The sequence below is a fragment of the Colletes gigas genome, unplaced genomic scaffold (assembly GCF_013123115.1).
Source record: "Colletes gigas isolate AHSC1104 unplaced genomic scaffold, ASM1312311v1 Colletes_gigas_Sc00009, whole genome shotgun sequence".
NCBI lineage: Eukaryota > Metazoa > Arthropoda > Insecta > Hymenoptera > Colletidae > Colletes > Colletes gigas.
This window is the reverse complement of record NW_025106638.1, coordinates 5,549,108-5,576,744: the sequence shown is the minus strand read 5'-3', so window position 1 is coordinate 5,576,744 and position 27,637 is coordinate 5,549,108. Positions and strand designations below refer to the sequence as shown.

Here is a 27,637-nt window from a genome sequence, read left to right as displayed (position 1 = left end):
ATTGAACTTTGTTTACAAATTTTTGTAAAGCATGATAATAACAATAATTAGCTTTATGGCACTGGAATGATGACCATGTATAAAAAATGTTAGCGGATGGCACCCATGATTGACGATTTTTTATTCATCTGAAATTGAAAAATCAAATAGCATTTTAATATGTAGACGTAGGCTATCGTGTGAACTAGAATTAAACTAAGATACGAATTATTATATTTGGGGATTGAGACAACCCACTACGAAGCTCCCATTTCATTAATTCTATTAATAAAAGTATGAACTACTGATACTAGTTATAAACTACAATCCAAGATGGCCGTCCGTCAGTTTGGGGACACGGCTATATCACGAGCAACAGTCTACTAATTTCCCAGGCGCAAAAACGGTAATTTTAGCGTAGTACAATCTAACTTCTAGCTAGCTTTCGAGTTTGATCGGTAAAATGTATAATTCGATCGAAAATAGTGCGTTGATTTTTTATTCTTTCAGTATTCTCCAACCTCTATCCATTCGTCTATGAAGAGACATGCCTAGAAAGAGCACGCATGCGCAAAGAAGCATTTACATATCAGTTGAGAAAATACAAAGCCTAGTAATTTCCCAATTGCACAAAAGATAATTTTTAGGGCACTATGACGTACTTTTTAACAAGTTTTCAACTTTGATCGGTAAAATGTGTAATTCGATCGAAAACAGTGCGTTAATTTTTTATTCTTTCAGTATTCTCCAACCTCTATCCATTCGTCTATCGTAAGAATGGGCGCGCATGCGCAGGACAGCATTTACATATCAGTGGAAAATACACAAAGCCTAGTAATTTCCGAAATGCACAAACGGTAATTTTTAGCGTACTATGATGTACTTTTTAGCAAGTTTTCAACTTTGATCGGTAAAATGTGTAATTCGATAGTGAAGAACGCGTTGATTTTTTTATTCTTTCGCTGTTTTCTGGGTCTCGTGTTTCGTTCATGCAGGGAGTATCGCGCACGCGCGGTGAAGCTTTTGCGTGTCGGTAAAAGGCAACTCTTATTCGTTCCCCTCGCGCGTGCGGTTAATACGAAAGAATGCGAGGCCGGGGCTCCCCGTGACAGGGAACGGCGCGAAGAGTCCACGCAATTTCCTTAATGTACTCGCTAAATGTTCTAACCCCTCCCGATACATATACCAGCCGGCATTACGCGGATACATGCGTCGCCTGTGTGCCCGGTGTACGCGAATCACCCTTCGAGGCGAGGGTGTGCGGTCACACGTGGAACGCTCGAAGGAAGTAGGCTAAGCGGGCATGAGTGGATGTCATGATAGAACCGATTATCGATCACAGGAAGACACATGGCAGCGTACGCGACAAGTATTCCTCCACTTTTATAGTTAAGCGTCTCGAGTTTTTCGTCTCGATTTCCAACCCTTCGTCTTTTCGGTGGTTCTTTATTGTTGGGGTGGTGCTCGAAGCGGAAGATCTTGAGTGGCATGTCGAAAAAGTGGTTGTAACCTACAGTGGGCAAGAAAACTTTTTATACACGTTCGGCTAGAAGTTTTTATATTTGTTCATTGGTATAATACAAAGTATAAATTACGGTAACTTTACATCGTGATACAAAATTACGCGAATGGTATAACGTTCACGTTATCGTGCATTCGATTTCCTTCAATACCATTCGATGCAAAGAAATTTTTAAATACACAAGGAGAAAATAATAATACTCAAAATTAGTCATCACATTAAAGTGTATAATAATTTCGAAATATATAAACTTATGTAGTTTATATATTTTATATATTATTATAGTTTATATATTTCGAAATTATTATACACTTTAATGTAATGGATAATTTTGAGTATTATTTTGTCTTTGTGTATTTAAAAATTTTTAAATATTTTAAACTATATATAAACTTATATAGTTTAACTAGAGTTTATATATTTTGAAATTATTATACACTTTAATGTAATGATCAACTTTTAGTATTTTTGTTTTATTTCGTCCTTTTTTATTTCAAATGAGATTTGACCGACGTTTTCAGGGGAAAAATGTTACGCAGATTTCGTTGACGAGCAAGTTATGTGTTCTATATTCCAGCGTAATGTTAATTGCAGTTAGAGGGGTCGAGCGTTAAGCAGGTTAGATTTAGATCGTTCTCCGTCATGGATCATTTTGGATCCGCGGTGTTTCTCGAAAGTACACTCGGATAAAATGGTTAATGGGGTAGCTAATGTCCCCATATGCCTGTGCCAGCGCGTGGATATGCGGGACACGCAATGGGCGGCGCGCATAAATAATTTATGCCCCAAACCCATCATCCATCCTCGCGAAGAACCCCATTTTCGTTTAGGTTAGGTGGTGCTCGGTCTGGTCATGCGTATCTGCATAACGTGTTATTCTGATAACGTAATTCACGAAATGCAACTATAATATTCGTTTCGAAATCTGCCCCAATAAACATTATGAATATTATAAAGATCGTTCACCCTTTTTATACCGTTATTTAATTCAATTTCCTCGGTGGTAAATTTTATTAAGGGCAGTTAACCCCCTCTATTAAGTTTTCAGGTCATTGTTCATAGTTTTTTGGTGTCCACGATAGAAACAATAAAAAAGAAAGGCTAAGCTGCACTTTGGAGAGTGTTCCAAAATTATAAATAATGGTAAAATATATTTTTATAAGCTATTGTTTACATTCGCAGTGAATTGTAAATTGGGATTTTCGTTACTAATAAGGTAAGAAAATAAATCTTAAAATTTAATATTTCGAGGTACGATTCAATTTCAAAATAATTTTTCAAACGTGTACTATTTAATTTTGTTTAAAATTTGCTTGGAAGAGGAATGGCCACGAAAAAGAATAGATTTGTTTTGGGCATTATAAATGTTGTACAGATTGTTCAAGTGTTATTGTTTTGTTATTTAATTCAATTACTTCGATGTAAATTTTATTAAGGGTAGTCAACCCCCTCTATTAAGTTATCAAGTCATTGTTCATAGTTTTTTGGTGTCCACGATAGAAACAATAAAAAAGAAAGGCTAAGCTGCACTTTGGAGGGTGTTTCAAAATTATAAATAATGGTAAAATATATTTTTATAAGCTATTGTTTCGTTTTCAGTAAATTGTAAATTGGAATAATTCGTAAATATGAATATTTTTAACTAGGCTATGCAGATTCATGTTTTTATTAACGGAATTAAATGGAACCTTTGCAGAAGGTTGTCTCAATCCTTAAATATAGTAATTCATATCTTAAGTATTTCTTATATTTTTGCATGTTAAGTGCATTCTGTAAAATTTATTATTTATTTTAGAAATTGTATTCTTAATTTTGAGGTTATTGCATTTTAATGAATTAAATTGGAAAGAATCTTTTTGAATAGAATTTAGAATTTATTTCTATTAAATATAGAGTACTGAATATTTTTAGATGCAATTATAATAATATTATGTAATATATTGTATATTAAGTGGATTCTATAAATTTTATAATTTTCTTTAAAAATTGTGTTCTAAATTTTAAGGTTATTACATTTCACTAAATTGAATTAAAAACAATTTTTTTGAATAGAGTTTTAAACTGAATTACATTAAATAAAGAATACTTAATAATTTTAGATGCAATTATAATAATATTAATGTGTCACTGATGATTAGATATCTTTATTCAAATTGGTATTTTTATTAATACAATTAATACAATGGGAGCTTTGTAGAGAGTTGTATCGATCCCATAATACAGTAATTAGTAATCTTACTTTAAATATTCCTTATATTTTTGTATATTAAGTGGATTCTATAAAATTTATTATTTATTTTAGAAATTGTATTCTTAATTTTGAGGTTATTGCATTTTAATGAATTAAATTGGAAAGAATCTTTCTGAATAGAATTTCAATCGTATTTATATTAAATAAAGAATACTGAATAATTTTAGATGCAATTATAATAATATTAATGTGTCACTGATGATTAGATATCTGTACGCAAATTGGTATTTCTATTAACATAATTGATGTAATGGGTGCTCTATAGAGGTCTATATCGACCTCTAAATAGAATAATTCGCATCTTACTTTAACAATTTCTTACACGTTTGCATATTAAATGCATTTTGTAGTTTATTGAGTAGTTTTTATTTATAACGAGATTCTGTTACGCAGTGATCTCGTGATCGACGATGATCCATCAGAGTGACTCGCAGTTTCCTCCAAACGCAAACCCCATGTAAACTAGGGAGAGACAGGTCCATGGGCTTTTTATCGGGGCTCCCCGAGCCACAACGAACCAATCGCGTATTAGCCGGGTCCGCGGACACATTGTGCGCATTTTATACGTGTTTGCACAATTCCCGATGAATTTTCGTCGTGCTGGCCAACTGTTTGCCAGCCAGCACCAGACAGAAGGGAGGAAAAACGGATCCGACGGCTCGGTTGCCGTTTTATCGGTCGGAAGATATTGGATTTATTAATGTCGCTGGTTAGGCACGTCGGATTTATTTTATTGTCGGCCACCATCGCTCCCCCCGTCGATATTTATCCGCGACACTCGCCGTTCTCGTTGTCTGGCGCACTCCTCGGTATTTCGAACCACCGTACACTTAATTACTTTACATTTCTTCTGTAGCAGAGGTTATTAAAATGAAACAATAAACTCATATATTTTAGGTTACCTTTAATGCACATGGCACGTATCGTTGCATACATCGTACTGGTGCTGCCCAGTGTTATACTATACTAAAACAAAAGATGGCGCGCACGCCTGTCAACGAGGTAAAAAGAAACACCTCCAACATACACATTGCCAACATGGGAATGAGAAACATTTCCAACATCTTCATACGTGGAAAATTTTTCTATCAGTGAGGCAGAGAAATTCCAGTAACAATAAATAAGTGTTAAAAACCACGTTGCCACCAGACTTTCTTTGTAATTTTCACTAAAAAAAATTCTTCCCATTGAGTCACTAAGTTATGTAGACACCAATCCAGTAACATTTAAATTCGTTTATTATCGTTAACCTATTAACCATCATTTATTTTATTTCTTCCCCAAATCACATGTCATCCCCTACACTTCGAGGGGGTGTTCTTGTCTAGAATGTGATATTTTCAGCTTTCCTCGGGATTTTCTTAAAAAGAAACTATGAAACTTTTTGTGTATCGGTTGTGACATATTTACTAACACTTAACACGTTCACTGCCAGATGAAAACCGTGTAATATTCCGTACAAGTAAAATTTTGATTTTAGACCATTGAAAGCTACATAACCTAAAATTTGTTTCAGTACTTATTTCCGTAACCTTGTTAAAATTCACAAATTCTATTCAAATTTATTACCCTTAACGTTTTAACTTGAGAATTAATTTTTCTAGTATCATAATGGTAAATCCTGTCACCCATATATGGGCGACGTGGCAGTCAAAGTGTTAAAGTATACAAATTATTCTTATAAACAAAAAATAACAGCTACGTGAACTGTGTCTGCTTAACACGCTGGTTCCTACTATGCCCATAATAATGAATATTTTTACACGAAATTTTTGCAAATAGTACTTCAACAAATGTACTTTCGGAAAACATTAAACATCCACCAGAACACAATCTCTTACGACCAAAAAAAATTCTTGAAAGTTGCCTCTATTTTCAGCCATCACACTGTTTTACCCCCTTAACCTCAAACAACTGTACTTCCCGCCATCTTGGAGTCCACGATCTCAACATTTTCCACGTTCCAAGTTCGTCTTTTCCGAGGCCCCGTCCAACCCTGTGCCTCCAACCCTTTCCAAATCCCAGGGTTCCCTGGTCCACCCACCCCTACGCGTACGATCCGCGGTCGAAGTCGAAACCCGGCGGTGTCGTCGTCGTCGTCGATCTCCGGGGATCGCGTTACTTTTGATTATCCCCTCGGAACGGTAGAAAGGGAAACGGACTTGAAAGGTTCAGCTTATGGACCGGTGCACGCAAATGCGCGGGCGTATGTCGTTTAAGCCCATTTAACCGTGCAAACGTTTGAGAGATCACGGCCGGTGCGGAGGAGACAATGAGAGGGAGCTGTCGTCGGGCTTTGTGAGGGGCTGGCTTTCACGAAAGAGGCGGAGGGGTGCACGGACCCGAATTCGAAATGACGAGGCAGATGGAAAGGGTTGGTCGGGCCGAGGTCGCGGGTGGAAGCGCCGGCGAAGAGGTTGCTGGCGAGGCAGTGGTTATCCTCCCGCGACGGCACACCCACGCAGGCGCCCCGTTAACCCTCTGTCTCTGTCGTTTCTCTCCCCTCCTGCCCCTGCGCCTTCTGTCTCCCTGTTTACCGCCGACACGGTACCGATAACTACGCCCTTACCTCCTTCTACCCCCCTTTCTCCAACGAGCTGTACTGTTCACGCTGTACTGCTAGCCAGCGATTTTTTTTCCAAAGATATTTTAATTATAGAAAAAAATAAAGGAGGAAAAAGTTTTGCAATTTCTTGTGACCTGTAGGACAGTGTATATCATATTTTGCACATTTGCATTGTTTTGCGAAAGCGATGGTGATTGATTTTTTGGATTTTGTGGCGCTGTAGTTTCGCAGTTTCGATTGGCTGTTCGATCGTTCGAATACGGGTGGGGGAAAAAATTTTCAATTTGAATGTTTGATTTGATGTGGGGACTTGAAATTAATTAGACGAATATAGAAAATTTCTAGTCAAACGTATTCGAAATTTTTCTTATGTACATATATAAGGGGTGGTTGCCAAATTATATGCTTTAATATGGTAATTATACATACATATATTACTGTATATTTAATATTTAAAGTAAATTGTTGTTTGTACAGTTCAAAAATATTTCCTGAATTCTAATTTTCTGATTGCAAAGAATTTAACAAAATATTAAATTCCTCGAAATACTCCCTTAACATTTAACAATAACAAAGTTGCAACTTATTAAGTTACTATAAGAATTTTTTCAAATTATACAAAGTATTCGGCCATCCCTGGGAAAAATTTTAATGGGGGATTCTAGAGGCCAAAAAAAGACGAAAATCAAGAATACCAATTTGTTGATGGAGGCTTCGTTAAAAAGTTATTAACAAATAAATTCAAAAATTTCAAATCGTTCTGGAAAAATTATTTTCGGTTGCAGGGGTCAATTACTATCATTTTTGGTCATTAGACATACCCCCGAAATCCTACCCACTTTCTAGAAAACAATTCGAGAATGTGTGAAATTTTTCGACGGAGAAAAAAAATTTCATATCTATCTGGAAAAATTATTTTCGATTGCGGAGGTCAATTGCAATCATTTTTAGTCATTACACACACCCTCGAAATCCTACGCACTTTCGAGAAAAAAATTCGAGAAGTGGTGAAATATTACGACGAAAAAAAAATTTCAAATCGTTTTGGAAAAATTATTTTCGATTGCGGGGGTCAATTACAATCATTTTTGGTGAAAAGACATACCCCCGAAACTCTAGTCATATGCGAGAAAAAAATTCGTGAACGTGTACTTTATTAATCATTTTTAACAATAATTTTGTTAATAACTTTTTAACGAAACCTCAATCAACAAATTGGAAAGAGGAAAAAGTCTTGCAATTTCGTATGACCAATAAGACAGTAGGGTCGGTTGCCCTAATGTGGAATACATTTTATTTATACACACGTGTCACTTGCTTGCAGAACTTTTATAAAAACTTAAATATTATGAATTTATAGGAAAATGCTCTTTTGTCAAGTCAATTACAATCATTCATGTACTATATAACGACTTCGAGGTCGAAGAAGATCGGGGGTAAAGGAAGTTTAAATAGACATAAACGATTTGAAAACACTGAAATAGAAGCATGTGCATCGATACCTCGTGCAACAATAGCGTCAGCAACCTCTTTTCGGATCCAAGTTCGTCTCCGTCTGATTACCCTGCTCCCCACCCTGACGACGTTTCTGCACGCCTAATGACACAATGGCACATCTGGCGTTGAGTTCTGTTTTCGTCGCGCTTGTTGCGGAGGAGTCGCCTCAGTGTTCACGTGTATAGCACGGTCCACGATATAGCACGGTTTCAAAAACAAAAAACACACTCTCTAATCACCATTTTTTTTATGAACAAACTGTAGAACTTTTCAATTTCGCGGTTTTGTTACATATTTATACAGGTTCTGGGAGCATTCACAACGTTTAACATCTACGTCCACTACCAATGTTTATTCCAGGAATAATCTTGGAGTTTCAGAGAAATTCTTGGATGTTAACCAAGTTACCCAGGTACACTGGACATAAAGAACAGATCTCGCATAAAAATTTCGATGATCAAAAATGAAGTCCACTCTGGATAAATCATCCAGAATGCACGCCAAAAATTCGCCATTAACAAGCAACCTCTGCACGATTAGTTTCATTAAAACCTGTTATCGTTATCGATCAGTACAATGTATCAGCGCACCAACAACCCTGCAGGATGAATTTAGAGTCCAAATAAGGTCCACCCTACTATATACATACATACATTCGTAGTCGAAGGATTAAGCAAAACAGGACGTTGAATTCTCTAATGTTTGCCAATTTAAATGAAAACGAACCGCACAGATAAATAAGTTATTTCGACATTCAACCCTTTAACCAGACAAGAGGTACCATTTTTGACAGTAATCGATGGTTTTATTCGAAAATCCAAGTGCCTCGGGGGTATGCAACCGCGTAATGGATTCATGATTCTAAATGGCGATTTCGCGTTCGGTCGAATATTAATTTGATCAGTTCCGTGCAGATGAAAGGTTCACCGGCTGAAAAACCATATGCGTAAATGGGGCAGGCGAGCAACCGGCCGGTATAAATTCAAACGTATTTACGCGGGAAGGGCGCCGTAATTTATTACCGGGCGATGTAATGGAAACGCCCATAGAGAAGATCTGCCCGTGCAAATTCGATTATATGCATTTGTATCTTGCCTCCGATTCCACCGCCCTTCGTCCCGTCACCCTTCCCGTCCCCGAGCGCGGAGTATGGACCTAAATTAAAAAACGTACGGGGCGCGTAAACGTGCATACATCATCGGTGCCCGTCTTCTTTCGCGTTCGCGGAATTTTCTGTTCGCTCAGTTTCCTGGGAGAAATACGTCGTTTGCTTATTTATCGTTCGCGATATTAAACTGTTGAATATTTATTTTGTTAAATAAATGCAACAGAGCTTCGACCTGAGTATGTACAAGTGTGGTCCCAGAAGTACCCTAACAAAAAAAAAACATGAGAAATTTGGAAATGGATATCTTTATTTTTCAACGTAATCTCCTTTTAGCTGGGTACACTTTCCCCATCCGTGTTCAATAGCTTCGATACTCTGTTTATAGTGAGAACCATCGAGCTCCTCAAAATAGCCATTGACCGCAGACTCCACCTCCTCGTTATTGGAAAATCTTTTATCAGCGAGTCATTTTTTCAAGTTTGGAAGGAGGAAATAATCCGTGGGGGCTAAATCTGGCGAATGGGGTGCGCGAGGGAGCAATTCGAACTTCAACTCCTGGATTTTGGCCATCGCGATAACGGATGTGTGAACTGGTGCATTGCCTTGGTGAAGCAACACTTTCTTTTTCGCCAAATGCGGCCATTTTTCCTTGATTTTGTCACTCAAACAGTGCAATAAATTCGCATAATATTCGCCTCTTGATTGTTTTTCCATTTTCAATATAGTCAATGAAAATTATTCCACGAGCATCCCCAAAAAACTGACGCCATGACCTTGCCAGCAGATGGAACTGTCTTCGCCTTCTTTGGAGTTGGTTCTTCCCTTACAGTCCATTGTTTCGACTGTTCCTTCGACTCAGGTGTGAAGGGATGGACACAGGTTTTTCATCCATGGTTATGAATCGACGCAAAAACTCGGCTTTATTCCTGTGAAACATCGCCAAACACTCGATCTAAACATCCTCACGACGCTGTTTTTGTTCCATGGTGAGCAAGCGCGGCACTCATCTTGCGCACAGCTTTCTCATATCCAAATGTTCAGTCAATATGCATTGTACAGCACTTTTTGAAATGCCTACCATGTCTGCAAGCTCGCGCACTTTCGGTCGACGATCGTTCAATACCGTTTTTTGGATTTTCTTCACCATTTCCGGCGTGGTCACTTCATTTGATCGACCACTGCGGTGTTCGTCTTGGTAGCTCGTACGGCCTCGTTTAAATTCTGCCACCCAATATTTTATTGTTGTAAATGAAGAAGCAGACTTCCCTAGAGTAGAATCTAGCTCAATTTTGATACTGGTTGGACTGAGACCTTTCCAATGAAAATATTCTATCACATAACGATGACCAATTTTGTCCATGTTTACAAATTCACTGAGAGCGTTCGCTATTAATGGCTGTCAAACAAATACTAAACAATGTAGCGTCTTCAAACTTGAAACATGGGCTTTGTAAGGTTGGTATATCCGACCATAGTCATTTTTTTTAAACAATAACCGCCATCTATACCTCAGACCAGATACTTCTGGAACCACCCTCGTATTTATCGTTCGCGATATTAAATTGTTGAATATTTATTTTCCTAAATAAATACAACAGGGCTTCGACCCGAGTATGTATTTCATTAATGTAGCTTTACAAAACGAAAATGCTGTTCTTAGCTTCACGGTTTTCTGCTAACTGAGACGCTCAGGGGGTGCAATAAACGAGTGTCCTCCTGAGGTAGTACCAACCTTTGCAAGAGAGGGGACTGCACGAATGGATACAAACTAAAAATACACGCATGCAATGCTTATTCTCATCATAAATATCGCGATAGTATCTTTGTGAGCACGTCGTTAGATTTTTCAAAGCAGTGGCGACACTTACCAAACTTCGAGGGTTGAAAAGGAAAGATACGATTTAACACCTTGTCATACAATCACGTGTCTGACTCGTCACAAGTCCTTGATGTAAAGTTTCACAATTACAAGGCCACTCACTCGTCATCACGCCTTATAAATTAAACACATTTTTCACATACACAAGGTATTCGTAAAACAAATCTATTTTATTCGCGTCCATTCCTTGTGCGAGCAAATTTAAACAAAATCAACTAGTATACGTTCGAAAAATTATTTGGAATTAAATCGTAAGTCAAGGGGTTAAAGAAACTCAATTCAAATCCAAATCGAAAAAAAACCCGAAAATTCAAATAAACAGCGTGAAATATCTCGATATACCCAAAAAATAAAAAATGAAACAAAGCATCGTGGTTGAAACGAAAGCAGAGAATCAATGTTTCTCGTTAACATCATTAGATTTTTCAAAACAATGGCAACACTTCCCAAACTTCGAGGGTTGAAAAGGAAAGATTTGAAGAAACTCGATTCAGATTCCAACGAAAATTCAAATAAACAGGGAGAAATATCTCGATATACCCAGAAAATAAAAAATGAAAAAAAAAAACAGAGAATCATTGTCTCCTCGAGTCGTAACACGCCCAGAAGCGTACGATGATGCGAGTTCGACCCTCGTCCCCTGACCTTTTCGCCGTAGCCACAGCTGATATTTACCGTATCCTCGAAGGAAGCAAAATGAAAAATAGAAATGTCATCGTTTGTCGGGTCAAGTGTTCGCCAATGGGGGAGGGAAACAAGGGATGCGTTCCAGGCTGGCGAGTCGGTGCTGGTTGCTTCGTCCCCCCCCGTATTTTTTCTTTATCCCCGTGGTCGTTAGTCTTGCCACGAGCCAGCACAGAGAGAACCCGTGGGCGAGCAGACCTCCAACCCTCGGTCGGGCCGCGATAAACCTCCGCGGTGATGCTTTTTACGGTGACGAACGACTCCTGGAGGCGTGTCGACATGTGCAACGGAGCCGATGAAGGGTGGGCTCGCGTGATCGAAGCCCGAGGAGGACGCCCACGGAAATCACGGGGTCGCGCAATCGCAGAGACACCCCTTTAATGAATCTTCCGCGATGGAAACGCGTTTGTATCGGTTGGTATCGGCCACCGAGCATCACCTAGGCGTCGAAACAGGTTGAAAGCTGGACGAAATTTCCACGGGAACACCATCATTCGCTAGAGAACGTTTATTGAAACTTTACGTCCACGTCGCGAAAATGCACAGTAGGGTGGTCTTTAGAGGGGTCAAAATGTTTTGTTTTTTATGCATCCTCATAGATTTGGACACTTGATGAAGAAACCATTTGTACCTTTCATTGAAACCAAATAACCCATTTTCGTGTTAGTGTTAGGAATTAAGTGCCACTTGCTTCTGCGCCATCTAGAGTTCCTCTGACTTACTACCATTGTACCGTGTGTCTTTTCGTCTATAACGAAGTCTCGTGCTCGTTAGAAGTGTGTTGCTGAGGGGAAGTCGGGTTTTGCTCATTCGAACCCCCAAATTTCCACAGTTAGAAAGACTTGTTCGAACTGTATATTTAACATTAGTTAATAACAAAATTAATTGAACTAATAAAACGTTTAGTACGAAGCTGACCCTACTTTTACCGTTATTACAACCCTAAGAAATTTTCCACGAAAAATGCTAACTTTTTCGTGATATTAATTTGGCATCTAATTGCAAATTTTTTTGATAAAATGGAAGACAATTTTTTCATGGAACGAAATAACTTTATTTAGTAATGAATTGCCCATTTTTAACAACGATCTTTTTTCAGGCAATATCATAATTCCACGTTCATAAAAATTCTGGTTTTTATCGCCAAAAAACTGAACCAAGTGTGATTCGATATCATCATAGTTATTCATATTTTTACCATTCAAGAAGTTTTACAAATGATAATCTGACAGTGACAAGGTCAGAACTATATGGTGGATGTGGTAACACATCCCAAGTAAGTTCCAATCATTTTCACCGAGTCATTGTCATTCGTTAGCCATTTTACAGTTTTTTTTACAATTTTGACATCTTGATTTTCTCGCTATTGTTACTCGTAACAAAAAATGTTTCAGCGGAGGCTTGAATGGTATCGAGTGGAGCATATTCTGATGTTATTAGTTTTTTCGTGAGTGGACGCGTAAAGGTCATATAAAGGTCAACTTTGTTTTTTTAAATGGAACGAGGTATTTTTTAATACATCGATCGATTCAGCTGGACAATCGTTATAAAAAAGTACCAACTGTGTAACGTCGAAAAATTAGTAGTTCACGGGATATTTCAATTTAAAACACCATTACTGTTGTACTAAGACGTTAGCGTTTATTTAATAGTTACTATCCAAATAAAAACTAACTATTCTTATAATTAAATAGCTCTTTTTATAGCATAAAGCTATTTCATAAGAATTTCATTGTATTTCATTTTAAGATATCACTATAGTCAATTTTTACTATCCAATTAAAAATTACACACATCTATTAGTAATTTTCATTGGATATATGAAAATTCTTCTTATTATTAAATAACTTCTTTTTATACCATAAGTCTATTTCATATGAATTTCATTGTATTTAATTTTAAGATATCACTGTAGTCAATTTTTACTATCCAATTAAAAACTAACTATTCTTGTTATTAAATAACTTTTTTTATATAGCTTAAGTAATGACAAGTGATGTAAATGGTCGTTACGTTGAGCTATTCCTGTAAATAAACGCTAACGTCTTAGTACAACAGTAATGGCGTTTTAGAATTATTTAAATTAAAATATCTCCTGAACTACTAATTTTTCGACGTTACACAGTTAGTACTTTTTTATAACGATTGTCCAGCTGAATCGATCGCTGTATTAAAAAATACCTCGTTCCATTTAAAAAAACAAAGTTAACCTTTATATGACCTTTACGCGTCCACTCACGAAAAAACTAATAACATCAGAATATGCTCCACTCGATGCCACTCAAGCCTCCGCTGAAACATTTTTTGTTACGAGTAACAATAGCGAGAAAATCAAGATTTCAAAATCGGGTGAGACACCCTGTATACTTGATATGTTTATTCGCCTCTCTGTAAACTGGTGCTAATAATCTGACAGGGGGGGTTACAGCGTAATAAATAAATAAATCAAACGTTTTTTTATTGGTCCATCGGTTTTATTGTGGAACCAGAGAAGAAGCTGACGCGCGCGCATAACAGATTTTACGGTCGTCGTCGTACATGCAAAGGTGTCGAACCATCTGTTGCCCCTGACCACCCCAATCCACATGGTTGGGTGGAAAATTTTGCATTCTTCGCGGCGCAGACATCGTTCCGCGATTATGGTTCCCGCAGCTCGATCGTAAACGCGCGAACGACTCAATTGGCGGCTTTCATGGCCGATCAAGGGGAGGTTTCTCGCGTGATAACGTTAAAATTAAAGTTTCCTGTTTGATCATTCATTCTTCGAAACGCTACAGTTTTTAAAAATTTTTCGTATTTTTTGTTTAAAATACAATTCATTTCCGCAATTTACTTGACCATCCATTAGGGGATACAAAGTAAATTTTTCAATAATTTTTATTGACTTTTCGTGTTTTTATTACGCCCACGGCAAATATGTGTTTATTAAACACTGGCGTGGGTGATTGCTGCTTCCACGGTTGACCAAATAAAAAAAAAATCAAACAAATTTTCATTTTCATTCGGTTTCATTTAAAGTCTGCAAGAAACGTTGGAATTTCGACTTTTAAAAACAGCTGATGTCTCTTGACAGGGGTGTAGAAAAAATGTTCTATAATCCACGATAATTGACATTTATTTCTCAAAATTTAACAGTACATTCTTAAATATATGTACATTTAAGAAAATGCAATAAAAAAAAATTGATTTTTTTGCTGATTGATTTAAGCCGATTTTCAAGAATTATTTCGAAGGATAAAGAATTAATAAATATTTGCAAGGTTTTGAGGACTATTTAGAATATACTTCAATTTCATTTTGCAATTTTTTTTGTTCAAATGAAATACAAAATGGCGGAGATACAGCATGATTTGCTAGAAGCTTTGCAAGATTAAGCTTTTTGCTCCGAGGTCTGCCATTTTTCCAATTTTTAATTTTCTTTCAATATCTTCGGTTCATCCATTTACTATTGTTATATACTAATCATAATGCTTAGCAGATTCGCATAATAAAAACCGACACTAGAGTGTACACCGTTTTAGAAGACGTCTTGCAAAGCTTCTAGCAAATCATGCTGTATCTCCGCCATTTTGCATCCCATTTGAACAAAAAAAATTGCAAAATGAAATTGAAGTATATTCTAAGCAGACCTCAAAACCTTACAAATATTTATTAATTCTTTATCCTTCGAAATAATTCTTGAAAATCGGCTTAATTTCGGATTTCTACATAGAGGTCCCCCCTTAAAGCCTGCAAGAAACGTTAGAATTTCGACTTTTAAAAACAGCAGATGTCTCTTGACAGAGCTCTACAAAAATACACATTTCAAAAAATTATATATAAAATTATATTCAAAAAGTATATTTGCAATATACATTTCAAAAAATGAAATAAAAAAAAAATTGATTTTTTTGTAGTCTCACATGAGACTGCCCCCCTTAAACGTGTCGAAATCCGTAAAGAAACGGACGCGGGCCGTTAGCCTGGTCCGAGCGCGCCCCGCGACCGGAAACGGCTCGAGCCGCGCGAGGGAACGCGATCAGAAGTCGCGCGGCGAGCGTAAAATCGCGCGAGCTCGTGGGCGACGCTTCAAACAGGACTGTCGGAGGCGTAGGAAAAAAAAAAAAGGGGTGAGTTTTCATCTGGAAGGTGAAAGGGGAACGAGACGCGGGGACAAAGGGGGACGGGTGAAGCCATCTGACGCGACCGAGAAAAACAAAGACGCGCATTGAAAAGTGTGCCCCGGCGGATGGCGGCGGACGTATCCGTGCGCCCGTTTACACGCCGACCCCGGCGACTTATTTGGTTCGGTGTAGATGAGAGAAAAAGAGTATACGCGACTGATCCCGACTAAGATTATAAAATGGCGACCCTCAACCCTCCTCCCGATGCGGCTGTTCTTAATTTCGCTCGGATCCTTTTGTCCCCCACCCCCACGCCCCCTACGCAGTTTCACCGCTTCTTCTGTCGTCTTCTTCCATTTTTAACCCCGGTGTTCTTTCGTCCTCTTTGCCTTTCCGCGACGCTTGCTTTCGCAATCGGCACCCCGGCTCACCCAGACGTCGCCAAAGGAACAAACGAAGGGAAACAGATATACCTACCATCGTAGCCGTTCGAGACTTTGGGCTCTCAACAATACTGATCAGTCTCGCTGATCAGTCTCGCTATCGGTTATCGAATTTTAAAGATAACAGGCGACTCTGAACTTCCTCTAGATCCTAGATCCGAAAGTGCTTTGGTTGCTGAAAAAAATAGAGGTCCAATGCACCCAGTTCTCACGACCCCCCGAAATCGGTTACGAAACGCTCGAAAAGCCTATAGTTCGCACATGGCCAGGGTCAGGGATCGCCTCCATCTTTTTGGAAGCTTCACTCTCGTCTTCGAAGCGCATCATCGTCTGCACCCTTAACGCCGAGGATCACCGAGCCGGGAGAGTCTCGATCGCCATATTGGAGGCGGACGGTCCTCCCTCCAATCGGCGCGCGTGCCTCTGATGCGTGGGTGCGGACCGCGCCCAATAGACTGGACGCCTGCCCCACCGCGCAGCCGCCACACCCACGAGTGTCACGTGCGCACGAGCAGCTGCAACGCCGTCCGAGCAGTCGCTCGCGAACCCTCGCTGCGGACGCATCGATCGGTCGTTCGCTCGCCGTAACCTCGATTCACATTTGCAATAATCGTCTCCGTTAGCTTCGATCGGTGCACGTGTTGTTCGAAGCTGTCCATCGACGACGGAACAAGATCGAAGGACTCGTGGGAATCGTTTTACTTGAAATTGGTCGCTGGATGACCGAGTTCGACGTCGATTCTGGAGCTAGATTCGATGGAATCGCAGGATCTGGGAAGCTTGAGGCCCGTGAGAAAGAAATGAGGAAGAGCGAGAGATGGAAATTAACCAACACCGTGAATTGTTAGGAAACGTGCAAAGTTTGATGGCAACGGACTCCTAGCGGTCTGAGAGGACTCTGAACGAACCCGAAGTAATATCAAAGTGACCGTTCGTTCGATGGGGCGGAAGTTGTGTTTACGATGAGACGCGTCTGAATCGGATCGAAAAGCTCGACAATGACTATGATAAGCTTGGAAATGCTGGGCCGCGAGGCTCTGCCTCTGGAAGGGATGTACCGTCGCGCTCGTCAAAATGTCTTGACGCCTCCGCACGACAGTCCAGAGTCACAGAACGTCCGACGGAACGGTAGTAACGCCGGTAGCGCGGCCAACATAGTTGGCTTCGACGACACTCCGCGCAACGAGATGCACCCACTGGATCAGCCGGCCGTGGAACTCGGTCTGCCGACGCATATCCCAGAGATACTCTATTGTAAGTGAGTCGCGTCGATCTTGTTGCGTTCGAACGACGTGATAAGTCGGGCGACAGGTGTATCCGGCTTGTTCGAAGTTGTTGATCGAGAAACGTGATGATTCGCGGCTAGGAAGCTAGGAAGGCGTCGATGAAATGACTGGGGTCCCATAGGGTAGTTGAATTATGCCCGTCGAACGATGCTTGAGAAATATTTATGAACAATTCATTTTTGCAACATTCATTTATGGGTGCTTGTATCAGTCATGGAAATCGTTTATGAAAATATAGCAGGTGCAAGTTATTCGCAATGGAACTTTGTCTTCGAGATATTTTTATTTAAAGTTTGGTACACACGTGATAGGAGAATTAATTAAATTTGTTTTATAGAACGGGATGTGGTGAAGTCGGTAGAGCGATTAGCTACGAATCTTTTTGGTAGTGGGTTCGAATCCCCATCAAGTTACTTTTTTATTTTATTATATTAAAATGTAAAAATATATTTATTGTTTATACATAGCATACAGTAGTAAAATAACATTATATGTCGCATTTATTTTTCTATGTTAATTAGCTGTATTAGCCATTCGTAACGGTCAATATCGACGGTTATGATTTTCAAGAATTTGGTAATACTGATACAGAATTTACTTGATAACTATTATGATACGAATGTAATGTTATCTTACTATTGTACTTACCATTGCATTTCAATATAATGAAAAAAAAAAAGTAATTCGGCGGGGATTCGAACTCGGTACCAAAAGATTCGTAGCTAATCGCTCTACCCACTGAACCAAATCTTCTCCCACGAAATAAGTTTAAGTAATTTTTCTATCACGCTTACACCAAACTTTAAATAAAAATATCTCGAAAACGAAGGCCCATTATGAAAAAATCTATTAAGATATTTTGATACCCCAGGTATATACTATAACTTGAACCTGCTTTAAAGTCTTTTCAAAAGCAATTTCCACAACCGTAAAATCCCCTCGACAGTGATTATGAAAATGGTTCTAAGTAGATTATCAGTATTTTTTTTTTAACAAAACACAAGCCTAATTAAATTAAATGATTCCAATTCTAATCGAATAGTATCCGTGTCCCCAGAGTTTGTGTCCGTTTTTCTAAATTTTAATTATCACTGTACGATGTTCTTTCGAATGTTGCAGCCTCGATACCGAAGTGTGGCGGTTGTCAAGAAGCAATTTTGGACAAATACGTGCTGAGGGTCCTCGAGATGTGCTGGCACGCGAGATGTCTCACGTGCCGGGACTGCGGCGCAAGGTTGACCAACAAGTGTTTCGCGAAGAACGGCCATGTTTTCTGCAAGGACGACTTCTACAAGTAAGTACCAATACTTAATTCCATTCCCCTGAATCGTTCATCCATGCTTGTTGCAGCGTCGCCTCGTTAATTGTCGCGAGTCTTCCCTCTACAGTTGCGTATCCCCACTCGACTGCATCCCACTCTCGCTGTTTCTTACTCCTTAACTGTGTCACGCTCTCGCCTGGCAAACGCAGATATTTAACAGTTATTCGATATTAGATAATTTTCTATACGGGTCATTCCATGCGAAGTCGGACACCTTTCGGAGTACTATGTCGGATTTTGTTCTAATTTGAATATGTTGTAGTCTTTAGTGATATACAGGGTGTCTCACCCGATTTTGACATCTTGATTTTCTCGCTATTGTTACTCGTAACAAAAAATGTTTCAGCGGAGGCTTGAGTGGCATCGAGTGGAGCATATTCTGATGTTATTAGTTTTTTCGTGAGTGGACGCGTAAAGGTCATATAAAGGTCAACTTTGTTTTTTTAAATGGAATGAGGTATTTTTTAATACATCAATCGATTCAGCTGGACAATCGTTATAAAAAAGTACTAACTATGTAACGTCGAAAAATTAGTAGTTCACGGGATATTTCAATTTAAATCATTCTAAAACACCATTACTGTTGTACTAGTCTAACGTTGGTAAACAGAGCCAACGTCTTAGTGCGGTAGTAATGATGCCTTAAGAATTTAAATAATTTAAATTGAAATATCTCTTGAACTACTAATTTTTCGACGTTACATAGTTAGTACTTTTTTATAACGATTGTCCAGCTGAATCGATTGATGTATTAAAAAATACCTCATTCCATTTAAAAAAACAAAGTTGACCTTTATATGACCTTTACGCGTCCACTCACGATAAAACTAATAACATCAGAATATGCTCCACTCGATACCATTCAAGCCTCCGCTGAAACATTTTTTGTTACGAGTAACAATAGCGAGAAAATCAAGATGTCAAAATCGGGTGAGACACCCTGTATAAACGTATCTCGAAGGATTTTTAAAAATTTTAAAAATTGTTGGTTTTACATCTGTTTGAAATATAGAGCTCACATTTTTTCAATAAATAATAGCTGCTAAAGTAAGGAAGTTATAAAAATGAAATTTTAGGTACTTGTAGCAGACCTATGGGAGTATCAAATAAAAATTATTTCAATTAAAAAAAAAATTTTTTTAACTATTTATTTTGCAATTGTTTACAACAAATGTCATTTTTGTATAGCGGGGAAATATTTAAAAATCTGAAAAAAATTGGGCATATAGTCCTGTTTGTTCCCTTCACGGACCTAGTTTTAAAAATACGGACACTTTAAAATTGGCCTTATAAAAATTAATTGAATGGAACGCTGCGTCGCGTCGTGGCACGCTGACTCGACCGGCCAAGTCACGCGTGCCTGCAACAGCCAAGCGGCTATACCTGCTATTGTTACACATAGAGTGTTTGACTGCTGGAAGGTGTAACAGTTATTGGACACTCATTCTTTGTAAATGACACTTAGCATTATACACATTTAAGTTGTCAATGTTCAATGGAAACCACGAGAAGGTGATGAGTATTCTTCCATCGGGAGGCGTTATAGGATATGATGGGATGTAATGGGATTTGGTTCGGTTAAGGAATAATGGTTAGATTGTACCAATAATCATCTACCGGATTAAATTGTTTGTTATAAAATTATTTACCTCATAACAGCTACAACTGTTGATTTTTCACTGTCTGAATACATTCGGGCAGTTAAATGCGTTACTTCTTTAGTTGGTGTAAATAAGTGAAAATTGCGTGTTCCACAGATTGTTGTAGCCAGGCCACGTCTTTCCAGCTATTGAAAAAAAGTGAGCTCTATATTTCAAACAGATGTAAAATCAACAATTTTTAACATTTTTAAAAATCCTTCGAGATACGTTTATATATCACTAAAGACTACAACATATTCAAAGTAGAACAAAATCCGACGTGGTACTCCGAAAGGTGTCCGACTCCGCATGGAATGACCCATACCCAAAGATGACCTCAACATTTGTTCAGATTATAGACACATGGAAATGTTCGATAATTAAATGATGAATTATTTTACGATATTCCAAATTAAAATAGCGTTATTTACAATTTAACAAGTGTTAGGGTTCCTCCAAAGCAATATTGCAACATGTCCGTAAGTTCAGAGTGCCGGTCACCGGTGACCACCGTGGCAATCAACGTGTTAGTGAAAACGAAGCAATAATTTAGATAAATGTATTTTACCATTATCCATTACTTTACTAATAAAAATCCAATTTACGATAATATATTTAACACATTATCGATATTTGTTCAAATTATAGAGACAAAGAAATATTCGATAATTAAATGGTAAATTTGTTGTTTCACAACATTCCAAATTAAAGTAGTTAGTTTACTATAGAAAGTAGCGTTATTTACAATTTTACAAGTGTTAGGTTTCTTCCATTACAAACAATAATACACGTTGAAAGTTCAGAGTGCCGGTCACCGGTGACCACCGGTGGCAATCGACGTGTTAATGGAAACGAAGCAATAATTTAGATAAATGTATTTTACCATTATCCATTACTTTACTAATAAAAATCTAATTTACGATAATATATTTAACACATTATCGATATTTGTTCAAATTATAGAGACAAAGAAATATTCGATTATTAAATGGTAAATTTGTTGTTTCACAACATTCCAAATTAAAGTAGTTAGTTTACTATAGAAAATAGTGTTATTTATCATTGTACAAGTATTAGGTTTCTTCCATTGCAAACAATAATGCACGTTGAGAGTTCAGAGTGCCGGTCACCGGTGACCACCGGTAGCAATCAACGTGTTAAACATTTATTTAAAATACTTTTCCATCACGTTACACGCACCACGTGTACGGCGATATTACCTAATCGCATTGACGAGATACAAGCACACTTTTTCTCGAAACATTATCTAAACAGATAGCGCGTAAGTAGGCATAAGACGTTTATCGATAGGTACTTTATCGCTGGCAAAAATCTCCACCCGGATAACCGAAACTCCATATATATTATTCATCGCGGATAACAGGGAACAGGAGAAACAGAAGCAAGAGTTACGATCGAATGTGTGTGGTTGTGTGCGTGTGTACGCGCGCGCACGTGCGTGTGTATATCTGGCGCTGGTATTGATTGTGTCAGAAGAGCGTGCCTTTTCGCATTTACCCACACCTTCGCGAGCAGAAGACGCCATTTTTCTTCTCCTGTTAGCCGAATCGAAGGAACTCCCCTCCCCCTCTCGTCTTGCTCTTCTTCGCGGCGTTCGTTCTTTCTTCGGATCAGAATCTCCAGGGAAGCAGAATGCATAGCCCTTGCAACGCGTTCGATAACTGTAAAAAGATCATCTGAGTCTGATAAATCACTGATTTACTATCTATAACAACAAACACGAGGGCTCTTTAATTATTCTTGGAAATGAAACGAGCGTACCGTGATTTTCTTTCGAAACGCGAAAGGAAGTCGTTTGACGTCGCCGATAGCAACAATCTGAAGAAGGCGGAGCGAATTGGAAACCATCGATTATTGTTACATTAAAGAAATATTGATAGGAATCTTGTAGTTTGAATGCATAATGCCGACTGCTCTTGCGCGTTAGGGTGATCGTTATACAGGTTATAATTTTGTATTTCTTTTTTAACAACTCCTCGAAATTATAATACTTGGCGAGAAAATGACTCCTGCAAAATTAGACAGGTACAACCTGTTTCAATTCAAATTTCGAAATTTCAATGATTATGATTAAATTTCAATATTCTGTTTCGACATTCCGGAAGTATTAACACGTTCACTGCCAGATCAAAACCGTATAATATTCTGCACAAGTACAATTTTCATTTTAGACCATTGTAACCTACATAACCTACAATTTGTTTCGCTACCTATTTCCGTAACCCTGTTAAAATTCACAAACTATTCAAATTTATTTCCCTCGAACATGAGAATTAATTTTTCTAGTATCGTAATGGTAAATCCTGCCATCTATATATGGCTGACGTTGCAGTCAAAGTGTTATTGAATATTTATAATAGTGACGTTTAGTAACACTATCATAGGGCAAATGTAATCAGATTGAATTATGCCCAACTCTGTGTCAAACGGTGACAAACACCAGAATTTTGAGTATGAAAGCTGCTCTTGCAACATTAGAGTGGTCATTGACTATGGGGGGCACAATTTTGTATTAATTTCTTTTTTTAGCTCTTTCAAATTAGTGTAATTAGATTGAATGTTGCTCAAACTGTGTCAAATAATATCAAACATTATAATTTTGAGTGTGGAAGCTACTCTTGCAACATTAGAATGGTCATTGACTATAGGGGGGCACAATTTTGTATTATTTTCTGTTCTAAGCACTCTCAAACTAATGTAATCAGACTGAATTATGCCTAACTCTATGTCAAACGATATCAAACTCAAGAATTCTGAGTGTAAAAGCTACTCTTGCAACATTAGGGTGGTCATTGACTAGGGGGGGTACAATTTTGTATTAATTTCTTTTTTTAGCTCTTTCAAACTAATATAATTAGATTGATTTTTGCCCAACTCTATGTCAAACAGTGTCAAACACAAGAATTCTGAGTGTAAAAGCTACTCTTGCAACATTGTGGTGGTCTTTGACTATAGGGGGCACAATTTTGTATTAATTTCTTTTTTTAGCTGTTTCAAATTAATACAATTAGATTGAATTTTGCCCAACTCCATGTCAAACGGTGTCAAACACAAGAATTCTGAGTGTAAAAGCTACTCTTGCAACATTAGGATGGTCATTAACTATAGGGGGCACAATTTTGTATTAATTTCCCTTTTTAAGCTCTTTCAAATTAATGTACTTAGATTGAATATTGCCCAAACTGTGTCAAATAATATAAAACGCGAGAGTACGTGGTGTAAAAGCTTGCAGGCTCGATGCATGTATTTCTCTTGTTAAGATAACGTAAGCATATTACGACGACATCTTGCTGTCACTAATACTCGAACATAATGTGAAAATGTTGTATGTTGTTGGTGTGGCAGGCGTTTCGGGACGAAATGCGCGGGCTGCGGCCAAGGACTGGCGCCGTCGCAAGTTGTACGAAAAGCACAGGAACTGGCCTACCATCTTACTTGTTTCTCCTGCGCCCTTTGCTCGCGACAGCTGGACACTGGCGATCAGTACTACCTCATGGAGGACAGGAAGCTCGTTTGCAAGCCCGATTACGAGCAGGCGAAGGCGAAAGGTAACCAAAACTAACGATATTAATAAATCGATTCGTAAAAAAAATACTTATCGACTTTAGATTCACTATACTTGTTAACTCAACACGTTTCAAACTCCATACTTGTAGTTACAGAACTCGTAAATAATATTTGTTAGAAATTTATATTGAATTTAATATATGTATAACTGTAGTGAAAATTAGTTAAAAAATGTTAATATCGAATTATTAAAATATACAATGCCTTGGATTATGGTTCTGTGGAATATAATAATATTATAGCTTCAAAGTTATTTATTCTATTTTAATATATGTATGACTGTATATTTGTTTTGTATATCAAATTAGTTGAAAAATGTTAATTTTGAGTTCATAGTTAATTTTGAAGTTGCAGAACTAGTAAATATTATTTGTTTGAAATTTATCATTGAATTTGATCGACACGGTGAGATTAACGTGCAATGGTAGAATGTGTTCGTCGTATGGAATTACAGAATTGGCCGATGGGGGGAGCATAGATGGCGACCAACCGAACAAGAGGCCGAGGACGACGATCTCGGCGAAGCAACTCGAAACTCTGAAATTGGCGTACAACACCAGTCCCAAGCCAGCGAGACACGTGCGGGAACAACTCTCGCAGGACACAGGACTCGATATGCGCGTCGTTCAAGTGTGGTTCCAGAACAGGTACGTTCGTACGAGAAACAAGAGTTCGTAAATGCAAATTGGCCAGGGATCGGCGGCCATCTTTGAAATATCTACGCAAACGACGCGCAGCGTTCTAAAACCTCGAACCAACAAAAATTAAAAACGCTAGAACGTTCAAAACATTCCCAAAACATAAAACTGTGATCATTGGAGCCACTGATCAATTAATCTTTTAAGAATAAAAAACAGTTTTTAACAAAACGTGTCAATTTATTAAAAAGTCCACTTATACGAGTTTAAAGTATATTAGGGATCTTTCAAGTCGGAAACTAGAAAGCAAAGACTAAAATTAACCAGGGATAGAATTACATTTTAATTTATTTATATTAGAAACGTACTGTAGACACCGTTTGTGCAGGAAATGCATAAGCGTGAAAACGTTTGAATGGGTCGTAGGTAAAGGGAAGCTTTCGCCAACTTTTAAGCAGGACTTAAATTTTGATAGAAATTTCGGTGATTGCGCGAACATTGTCCACTCTAAGAAGTGAAAATCTGAATGTACAGTTAGGATACCATAGAAAAGCATATTCATCGTGTCCTCTGTAACCCGTTTCTACCATCCGTTCAAACACAAAATCGTGAAAGAACAGTATAAAATAATAGTAACTATTTCCATATTATGAAGCTTATACATACATATTTACAAAAATATTTCATGAATTCTAATTTTCTGTTTGCAAAGAATTTAACAAAATATTAAATTCTTCAAAATACTCACTTAACATTTAACAATAACCAAAGAGAGACCAAAATAAGACGAAAATCAAGAATACCAATTTATCGATCGAGGCTTCGTTAAAAAGATATTAACAATTAAATTCAAAAATTTCAAATCGTTCTGAAAAAATTATTTTCGGTTGCGGGGGTCAATTACAATCATTTTTGGTCATTACACATACCCCCGAAATCTTACGCACTTTCGAGAAGAAAATTCCTTACCGAAATTAGGTACTTAAATTTTTCGTCGAAAAAAGAAAATTTCAAATCGTTCTAGAAAAATTATTTTCGATTGCGGGAGTCAATTGCAATAATTTTTGGTGAATAGACATACCCCCGAAATCCTACCCACTTTCTAGAAAAAAATTCGAGAAGGTGTGAAATTTTTCGACGGAAAAAAAATTTCAAATCATTTTGGAAAAATTATTTTCAGTTGCGAGGGTCAATTACAATAATTTTTAGTGAATAGATATACCCCCGAAATCTTGCGCATTTTCGAGAAAAAAATTCAGTACTGTCGAAACTTCAAACGTTAATAACTTTTTAACGAAGCCTCCATCAACAAATTGGTATTCTTGACTTTCGTCTTATTTTGGCCTCTAAAATCCCCCATTAAAATTTTACCCAGGGTTAGCGGAACACCCTGTATAATATTATAATATAGTGGAAATTTACACAAAATAGTATATTTTTGTAAAAATGTATAGCAACATTGTGCATACTTTATACATACGTTATAACTTGTCAGTTATCGGGCTGATCCAAAGCTGAAACATTGTTGCAACTTGTATATCATTTATCGCTTTCGAAAAAGTGTCTGAGCTGCGTATATTATAACAAATGGCGTTGAAAAAATCGTTTTATCAATAGCATGAACGTGCGCACTATAATCAGTAACGCGAACGTATTTAAGTGTCTCAATACGTTCTTTCAAAAATTCTTTTATTCGAGCACCATCGATAATGAATTTCTCGAAACATATTATATTTAACAGAGATTTAAACAATTTTTTAACAAGTATTTTAAAAATGTTTTAAATCCTTGTTACCATTGTTAGAATCTAAAGTTACTAATTAAAAGCCTTAGATTATGACTCTGTGAAATATAATAATAATAATAAAATAGTTCAAAAATAATTTATTCTATTTTAATACATGTATAATTGTAGCGTTAATTAGTTGAAAAATGTTAATTTCGAGTCGATGATTCTATTATTAAAGTATATTTGTTTTATGTGTAAAATTAATTGAAGAATGTTAATTTTTTTTACTGGAATATAAAAAAAAAGTTAATGTTAATTTTGCAATTTCTCGCATGAATCAACACGTAACGTTGATAAACGCAGAAGCGGTGTAACGTTATCGCGATGTCTGTCATCGACAAACGCAGATAAAACAAGCAACAAAGTTATAAAAACGTTCACGTGCTCGATGGCATTTTTCACGGGGGCGCTTCAAGTAGCTTTTCCTCGATTCTTAACGCAGCTCGAGCCATTTTGAAAAAAACGCGCGAAGATAAAGTTGATATTTTGTTGCAACTTTCAATGGTAACAAACCGATAAAAAAATTAAATAACGCGCAAAAAATGTTTAGTTATCGCAAGATCAAGCTACCCGTCTTTAAAAACTCGCGAAAATTCAATAGTCATCGTTCTGAGAAGCTTATTTCTCCTTTAAGTATCGAACTATTCTATACTTGCGATAAACTATTGTTGCAGACACTAAATATTCCATTATAAATCATTGTTTGAGTCTTTAACACGTTCACTACCAGATCAAAACGTATAATATTCCGCAAAAGTAACCATTTTAATTTCAGACATAAGCTACATAACCTAAAATTTGCCTCAGTACTTATTTTTCTAACCTTGTTAAAATTCATAAATTCTATCCAAAATTTTTCTCCGCGTCGTAACTTGAGAATCACTTTTTTTAGTATCATAATGATAAATTCTGTCATTCATATATGGGTGACGTGAAACAAAATTTAACAAAATTAATGCCTGACGAACAGAGCACAACAATGATAATTAAGATACAGACGAAAATGAAGCTAAAAACTAAAATTTCTGAAAATCAAAAAGATACACATTGTCAAGATTAAAAGCGTAGTTTAATAAATGAAAAATTGCAATTCTTCGTGGTTAAATTAAAAAACGCAACCTCTTATTTCGTTTGAAATATAATTTAATTTCAACAAATTTATTTCCCGTGTCAAGACTAACCAAAATGTCTGCCTTAAATTTTGTGATTCTTTTATTTTAGTCGTTAAGCGAAGTTTCTAGGTTACGTTGCTCGAATTAACTCAGGTGCAGTCGTCTAGCGATTAAACCAAAACATTTACTTAAATTAATATGGCTGACCAAATTGTAATTGAAATTCTTTTG

At 37.3% G+C, this 27,637-nt stretch overlaps 1 protein-coding gene across 1 annotated transcript in view; it reads left to right on the top strand.

Moving 5' to 3' along the window:
* The window catches only part of LOC122397276 (LIM/homeobox protein Lhx4), a 101,241-nt gene that overhangs the window by 68,744 nt on the left and 4,860 nt on the right, over nucleotides 1–27,637 (top strand). The window contains exons 3-5 of the mRNA XM_043396367.1: nucleotides 18,438–18,612; nucleotides 23,646–23,848; nucleotides 24,322–24,514. Coding sequence (XP_043252302.1) covers nucleotides 18,438–18,612; nucleotides 23,646–23,848; nucleotides 24,322–24,514 — 571 coding nt within the window. The remainder of the gene's footprint in view (nucleotides 1–18,437; nucleotides 18,613–23,645; nucleotides 23,849–24,321; nucleotides 24,515–27,637) is intronic.